Below are 8626 nucleotides of genomic sequence, written 5' to 3'. Positions count from 1 at the left end.
TGTCTCCAGGAGAGCTGGAGTGGGCCCTGCTTCGTGCCTGTCCTCCGGTCAGCGGCGCAGCGGCTCTTTCTCATCAGGCTGCTTGGACTGCCGAGGGCCAGCCGCCTCCGTGGGGCTGTTGGAGGAGAACTCAGCCAAGGTGGGGTTTTTCTACAGCAAGTCTTCCGAGCTACCTGTCTCTATGAGTTTTAAAATGCTGGACAAGTCAACAGCCAGTCGTACACTTCCCTGCGGTCCAGCCAGCAGAGCCGTGATTTCCTGGGAGTTCTTGCCCACTCGTGGGCCTGCTGGGTTCCTTCCTTGCCCTCCTGCCTGTGTGCCCTGTGAGCTCCCTTTTCCTTTGGTTTATAGGTAGTCAAAGCAGGGAAATTCGAGTAGAGTGGAGGAAATGGTGCTGAGAGGCAGCTGCGTTTTGCTTGAGATAAGACTCTGAGATCTCCTTGCTGGCTCTATTCTGTGGACTCTCTGTGCAGTAAATTGCAGATAACTGGAGTACAAGGCATTTCTGGTTTTGTAGATTGTAATCTACAAAACCAGAAATGCACAATTGAAGAGTTAGAAAAGAGTTTTTGTAGGGGCTTACCTGAGTTCCTGGTGTGATAATTATTTTTCTAGTTTTATTAGCTTTGTGAAAGTCCTGTACTGACAAACTAGGCTATACTTCAACATTTGAAATATAGCTTTTCATATTTTCATGTTTTCTTTCCATTTTAGGCCACATCTAGACTCCTGGTGAATTACCGAGAACCTTATCGCTCCCAGATTTTAGACTATCTGTTCAAGGTAAAATTCGTATCACTGCTACAATTATGTCTAGTTTCATGCAGAATTTCTTATTGTGTAATGCTGGAGCTCCTATGTCATATTCAGTATTACTAGAAATTGGGCAAAGTCAGATCTTGTAAAGCATCTACTTTAATGTTGATTTTTATCAGACCCTTAAGTTATAGCTCTTGTTTTTGACAGCCAGCATGTTGTTCATGATCCTATTTCTTAAAATTACTATTGAAATTCCTTTGTTTTCACAGTATCATAGAATCACAGAATGGTTTGGGTTGAAAATGTTCTTAAAGATCACCTAGTTCCAGTCCACCCTGGGCAGGGACACCTTCCACTAGGTCAGGTTGCTCAAAGCCTCATCCAGACTGGTCTTGAACACTTCCAGGGGGAGGGCATCCACAAATTTTCCGGGCAACGTGTTCCAGTGTCTGACCACCCTCACAGTATAGAGTTTCTTCCTAATATCTAATCTAAATCTACCCTCTTTCAGTTTAAAACTGTTAATCCTCATCCTATTACTACATGCCCTTGAAAAAAGTCCCTCTCCAGCTTTCTTGTAGGTTCTGTTCAGGTGCTGGAAGGCTGCTATAAAGGTCTCCACTTATCAACGTCAAACATAGTTTGGTCATCCATGTGGGCTTAAGGAGGATTAAATTGGTTTTGTGCCTAAAATGAGGGGTTTAGCTCTTGATAGCGATTGCAGGAAGTGGGTCTCTGAGAGAGTTTTGATTTTTTTTGAAGTACAGATAGATTCACATAATTGAAAGCAGCTGTGCAGACTGCATCATTTCAATAGCATATCTACTCCAAACTAGTCTCAAGTATAAGTGCAGTTACTCCAGAAGGTGTTTGAACATTATTGGTTTGTAAGCTGCTTTAGTTAGCAAGTGTAACCTGTGGAGTTACCCAACTTAATATATGGTAAGGTTATTGCACTGGTCAGTAATAACTTGTTTTGCTTTTGGCCCTGTAAATTACTCAACTGGAAGAGGATGTCCTGTCACTTTCAAGTGGTGTAATCCTGATGGCTGGAGGGGAATAACTTACTGTGTAGTTTAAAGAATTGGTTTTAAAGGGTAGAGTAAGGCATAATGTGTGACTGGGTGACCAAAACCTATGGTTTTTGCAGACCCAAGTTGTGTGTTACAAATACAAGTTTTCTGAATGAATCAATAGTCATGTGGTAAAAGAAAATCTAGCTGAGACTTCATAATTTTGAAAGAATTTTTGACATGTTCTTTTACCAAAACCTCTTAAGCTGTCATGAGATACCTGAGAGGGGTATACCTTACCTCATTCTCCTTGTGTTCTAATGTCAGTTAACTTTCTTGATGGAGATGGGGGAGCAAATGTGTTAGAAGTTTAAAATCAGAAATGTCAAGAAGACAAATAGTAAACTGGGAATATTTGCTTCTTACTTTAAAACAAATTAAAAAAATCCAAAACTTTCAAGCCAAGCAAACTATCGTCTATGCAGCAGATTTTTTAAATCAAACTACATTCTTACCTCTTAAAACTTTTTTTTGGATACCAAAATTATACTTGGGTAATTCCATGGAAAAGGCCAGCTCATCAGTGGTTATTAAAATAATAACTAGTTGTAACTTCTGGCTTGAGCAACTGTTAAGCCACTAATGGCTGGAAGAACATGCTAGGAGTAGGATCACCTGTATGAACTTGAATTTTGTATTCTGCTTCACCAGTCAGATGCCAGGGGAACAGGACAGTGGACTAGGTGTCCATTTGTTTTCCAGCGTGGTGTTTTTTCTGTCTTGCCTTTCCACCTGCAGTTAGCAGATTATTTCTGACCTGAATGTATGCTCTTTCACATAAGCAGTGTAATCCTTTACACCAAATAATAAGTTATTTACTGAAGTTTTGACTCTAATAATTTGATTTTGAAAGAAAACAGACAGACATTAAAAATACTGTTATGTTTCTCATGTAGCCCATGTTCTACTTTTAAGAGTGCTTCAGTGTTTTCTTGAGCATAACCAATGTAAAAGCTTCACAGCTGGGGAGAAATGTGTTAATAGTGCAAGAGTCAGTGAAACTGACTAAAGATAAGTATACTATTTATCTTGCTCCATTTCCTTTTGAAGCAGAATTGTATATAATCTCTCATTGCATCTATAATGGGTGTTTTGTTTTTTTTTTTTTAAAAAAAGTATTGCATTTTTAGCATCCTCAAAACTGGACACTTATTTATTGCATTTGTCTTGTTAACAGCAAGATTCTGTTTGTTTTTTTGTCTTTTTATTTTTCTAGCCAAATTTTGGTGCTTCTTTACATATCCTCAAAGTAGAGATTGGAGGTGATGGGCAGTCAACAGGTACGGATTTCTCGTGAATTTCATGTCCTGCGTGTGTCACTTTAGCTGAAGCGTGGAGATGCGTTATTCTGTAGTTGTACTGAAGCTGCAGTAACACACAAACAATATCTGCTAACTTGTAGAAGAGAAACTTACACTAACATTCTGGAGATGGTTCTTACTATCACATGGTTAATAGGTTGCATTCTAAAGCAAGTGAGTTCTGTTTTTTCCCCCTACAAGATTAAGGAAGCTCTAGTAGCTTTCTGAATTGCAGAGCATTTCTCAGACACCAGTTTTGCAATACAAACTCTGTAAAACTTGTGTAGGACTAGGTAGTTTATATCTTACAAGTATGAAAATGCGAAGACAGCTGGTCAGAAGCAGTTATGTTTCTTTGGTTTCATGAGCTGCCACATTTCACTGGAGTGGCATTGTCTGACAGTAGGCACTATTTTTTTGCCTGGCTGCAATTGCAAATGAAAATGTCTTGCTGTAATTTGCCTAACCTACTAAAGCTGATTGGAAGCTGAGAAGCAGAGGAGCAGTAACTAGACTACAGTTTGTATCTCTTTCCCCACGCTGCCCCCAGAAGTAAATCTTGGCCACGTCAAGAATAAACTTAAAGGAGACTCAGTTAATAAATAGGAAAGCATAGCATCTATCTTTGTGGCTTTTTTTTTTTAATGTCTGTGTTTCTGTAATTAGATACTGTTTTTCATTTCTTTGGTTTTCTTAAGAAAAACTAACCCGATGAAAAGTATTATACTGGGTACTGGGTTTAAGGGCTTGGTGTTTGGTCAATAAATTACTGGTTAGAGGAGAATGGAGTCGTCTTCATGCATGCACAGACCTTCTCTTCAAACAGTCTTGCTGCTGGCTAAGGAAAACATAACATACTTCTGTGATGGCTTTCCCCTGTTTAGAAGGAGAACAGTAAGATGCATATGTCTTAACACATGGGACTACAGCTCTTATTCTGGCCTCAGAGGTGTGATCAGGAGTCTAAGTTTGGAATTCCAAATCTTGTTCTATGTCTCCCACAAACAGAACTTCCAAATAATCAATTGTTAGGAAGGTAAAAAAAAAATTCAAATATTATTTTCTGTAATGAAATGTGCTGTTTCACCAGACTTCATTAAAAAAAAAGTCTGAGCAGAAGAGATCTCTGGAACAATTAGGCATATAGTTTATCATAAGTAATTGTTGCAGTTGCATGCACATGTTATTGACTTTTGTGTGTAACGACTTCCCATGCAACACTGATTCTTTTGGACCTTTCTAGTTTGCTTACCTTTGCCTGAGGGAATTCAGTGCATGGCCTTCCATTCCAAAAACTCTTCCTGCAGTCACCCAACACCATGGAAATTATAAACTAAATCTTTTACTACATATATAAAAAAAACCAATCTCTTTCCTGTCACTAAAAAACTTCATGGCTGTTCCTTTCTTTTCTTTCCTTAGAATTGCCTTGCACAGAAGAAACACAATATAACCTCCTTTTGTTTGCTTTTTGGTTTAGATATAACCTGCTTCTGCAAGTGTGGTTTTTGTTTTTTTTTTTTCTTTTCCCTCCTGTTCTTAATTCTGTAACTTTCCTAGTGGTTGTTGGGACCAAGATAATAATGAATATAGATTTTATTATTATGATAACTAGGGACAGTAAATGCTGAATAACACATTCTGATGTTAAAAGCAGGCATCATCCCTTAAAAATAAAAAAATATTAAATTTGTGGTGACTAAATTAATATGCTAAGAATGAAGGGTGGCAAGTCGTGCATGTTTCCTACCACTACTCATTTTGCTTTGAAATATATACCAAAGCACGTGTGAACCACAGTGGAGATATGTGCTTGCATACTATGGCAGTGAGCAATGCAGAAAACTTCCTAATGTGTAAGAGCTTATGACACAGAGGATAATTGTGAGCTACCTGTCTCTTTCCTTCCTAGATGGTACTGAACCCTCCCATATGCACTATGGAAATGATGAGAACTACTTCCGGGGCTATGAATGGTGGCTGATGAAAGAAGCTAAAAAGAGGAACCCCAAAATTAAACTGATTGGTAAATTGCTTCAAGCTTTAGGATTTAAATGCTTTTTTCCCCCCTAATTAAATTACATATCTGACCCTTAATTAGCATTTTAATAGGCAAATGTTTTGATGTTGCAGTAGTCAAAGTAGAATCTCTCATACTTGGTAAGCTTGCCTTGATGCTTCACTTAAACTTAGTGTGTTTTACTTAGTTACAGTAGCACAGCACTCTTATGTTGTGCTACTGTAACAAGCAACATAACAAGAATGTATATAACAAGTAGCATAGTTTAAGAAAGGACTCTTTGATTGTTTGCTTGTATCAAGTAACATTAATGCTTAGACTGTATGACAGCAATAAACATTATCATGAGATGAATTTCTGAGTAATAGAGTAAAAAACCTGGAAGGTATAGAGTAAACTTACAGGAAGTATAAATCTGTAAATCTTACACACACTAAATTCAATTGTATGTTCTTATTACAAACCCATCACCCCCTCCCCTCTGTAGTGGTTCTTGTCTTCTGATTTCTCTTATGTATTGAGTTGTAAGAGGACTTTCCTGTCTCCCTGTTTTGATCATGGGTTGTGTGTGTGCTGTGACAGTAAAAATGTGGATCCTCAGATTTTAATTGAAACACTTTACAAAACGTATTTCGCATGAGAAAAGGGAAGTAATTTATCCCTTAAAAAAATGTCTTAATTCCCCTCTTCCAGGGATCAGGCTTGTCTGTATCCAGCCACAAGGCGTGACTTGGTACAGGATTTGCCAATGAGGTTCTCTTAGTCCGGCACTGTGACAAGCAGCGAGCTTACCTTCTGTGACTAATTGTGATTATTAATAACGTCCATCTTCCCTCAGATCAAGCTCTCAACAAAGGAAGGAGGGTTTGCCTGTGACCTAGCCTATAGTGTCTTATACAAAGACAGCTGAAAACTTAGCAGGATCTGGTTAGATTAATTTGTTGTTCTTATTTGCTACAAAATCCAGTGAGACTTGGAAATACTTCTTCATGATCCTAATCTTTCTTCCTCTATTATGATCAGATCCTCACTTCTGTATTCAAGAGATAACAATTTTTGGTGTTCAGTAGTGATCCTTTGTCTATAACTTTGTAAGTTTTTATCCTAAGATCTTTGGAATTTTAAACCTGTTAGCGCTAATACGACAGAATTGAAAGATTGTATGTAGTCAGTTGTTCTCTAGTAATGAAGGTTTTCTAGTTAAAAAAGAAAAAGGAGCTTTTGATATATTTATCACAGTTTATATTAGAGCATACTCTCCAGTTAAATAAGTTATGTTTCATTGTCTTCACTGGAACAATGTGAATTTGAACACTGTATCGTCTCCTTCGTTTTAGGTAGAACGAATTGCAGCTTGCAGTTGAAGCTTACTGAGTAATGTTGACCAACCACTTATCTTAATTCGTTTTTCTTCTCCTTTTCCAGGATTACCTTGGGCATTTCCAGGATGGATAGGGAAGGGTGAAAACTGGCCCTATGACTATCCAGATATCACTGCTTATTATATTGTTTCTTGGATATTAGGAGCTAAACAATATCATGATTTGGACATTGATTATATTGGGGTCAGTAAAGCAAAGTCTCCTGTGTATTTTATCTGTCTTCATTCCTAAGATCTTGGTCTTGTCTCTGTTGATTACTGGAGGAAGGGGATAGGAAGAGAAATTGTTTTGTAATTGCAGTTTTGGGTTTTTCTGTTGCAAGGGGAAAGGCATAAGTTATGTTAGTTTACAGTCTTTCTGCAATAATGGCCTTTCAAGCAGAACTGGTGTAAAATGGCTTGTCTCCTGCCTTCCCAGTTCTAGAACCAAGTTGCCAGAGAATTTGAGAATTCTGAAATCTATTTGAGTCTTGGGCTTGCCATTTTGTCCCTTGCTTGTTCTGCTTGGCTTTCAGCAGTTACCAGCTAACAAAAAACAATTAGTTAAGACAGAATTTGTGAAAGTCAGCTAGCATGACTTTTTGCCATAAAATATTATTGCTATTTTGCAGAAGGTCAATTCTCTACAACTACCTCAATTTTTACTTGCAATATTTATAGTAGATAAAGGTGCATGTGTTACAATATGTTGTAACTACTGTATTGTGTTGTAGTGCAATGTATGGAAGTCATGAAAGAATGTCTGAGAAAAATGTCATAATTTAGAAGCGAGAGAGAGAAGCAGACAATCTGGAAAAACACTTATTGAAAAAAAAAACCTTATTGAAACACTTATTTTGGACTTTTAAGTGTTTTGATACGAGACAATTGTTTAACTGCAGAAAAGCTGAAAGTTGCTTCAGCAGTCCAGAGCAAAGCTTCTGGAACTGTGGTTCCCATCCCTCAAAGGAAGTCTGACCTTTCTGCTCTAATGTGGGAAGGTATATCTGACATATATCTCCTCTGGAATGCATCCCCCTTGGTGTTGCTGGCTTATTTCAGCTCTGTCAGTCTTGCACTTTGGGTAATAGAGTGATGCTTCAGCAGTGCAATTGGAGGAACAGGGAGAAGAACAACTGCTGTTAAATTTCCTCCTTGCTGTGCTCTTAGAGTAGAAGGCAAGTTCTACACTTTACATATTTGAGTAATGTCTGGCCTCTGTGTTGTTACTTCACAGTCATTGGCCTTCTGAATTCTGTACTTCTAAGAAAAGGGAATTTCTATTTCTGCAATGTGATGACATTGCATATTGTCCGATTTCTTTGTAGGTATAATCTGAAATACAGGAAAGCAGTGAGGTCTGTGAAGGCTCAGCAACTGTCAAAACAATTCTAATGCTGTTCTGATTCTGCATTGTTGGCCTTTACTGCTCTTTCGGTTTATAGCATGTGTTGTATATCATTACTTGCTTTATGATGAAATGAGCTTTTCGGTTAAGAAACTTTTTGATTGCCTCATTTGTGAAATCACATATTAGCACTTATGGAAAGATCTTGAAATATCAAAATCAAATGGACATGTCCCACCTGCAAGAAACTGCCTGCTTGTACGTCGTTGGGTAATCTACACCTACAGGGAGATATTTTTACTGGTGAATGTGAGTCACAGTGTTCGTGTTGCAGTTATGAAAAAAAGAAATTAAGAAGGTTTCTGAATATGCATTTTATTGGCAAGGGTAGAGGACCAGCATTCCCACTTTTGAATTTTGAGTGGTGTTTAGCTTAAATGCTCTTTCCATAGAAGATGGAAAATCCAGAGCAACAGAAATGAAATAATTTTTTGTCTGTTTTTTTAAACTATGCTGGATCTCTCCTGTGTTCAAGTATGGACATAGCCCTGTGTAAATGAGAAGGAACTGTAGGTGTCATTGAATAACCCCCTGAAACTCTAGGCAACTGTGTGATATGTAACTTATCCTAGCTCTCCTATGTCAGTGTCTGGCAACAGGGCCCATTTGTTAGGACCACACCTTGAAGCCACAGTGTGTTTCTCAATGATTTCTAACAAACTAGACCTGTTGGCGGTAATGTCATGTGTAACACTGCTACCATTG

General features: G+C 38.1%; 1 protein-coding gene across 1 annotated transcript in view; it reads left to right on the top strand.

Annotated features, from left to right (window-relative positions):
- Positions 1–714: 714 nt before the first annotated feature.
- Positions 715–8626, top strand: part of GALC (galactosylceramidase) — a gene marked incomplete at its 5' end in the record, with an annotated part of 34275 nt that continues 26363 nt past the window's right edge. The window contains 4 exons of the mRNA XM_010168499.1: positions 715–783; positions 3049–3112; positions 5046–5159; positions 6579–6718. Coding sequence (XP_010166801.1) covers positions 715–783; positions 3049–3112; positions 5046–5159; positions 6579–6718 — 387 coding nt within the window. The remainder of the gene's footprint in view (positions 784–3048; positions 3113–5045; positions 5160–6578; positions 6719–8626) is intronic.

This window comes from Antrostomus carolinensis, unplaced genomic scaffold (assembly GCF_000700745.2).
Source record: "Antrostomus carolinensis isolate BGI_N321 unplaced genomic scaffold, ASM70074v2 scaffold15425, whole genome shotgun sequence".
Classification (NCBI taxonomy): Eukaryota; Metazoa; Chordata; class Aves; order Caprimulgiformes; family Caprimulgidae; genus Antrostomus; species Antrostomus carolinensis.
This window is presented reverse-complemented; position numbering and strand designations above follow the sequence as displayed.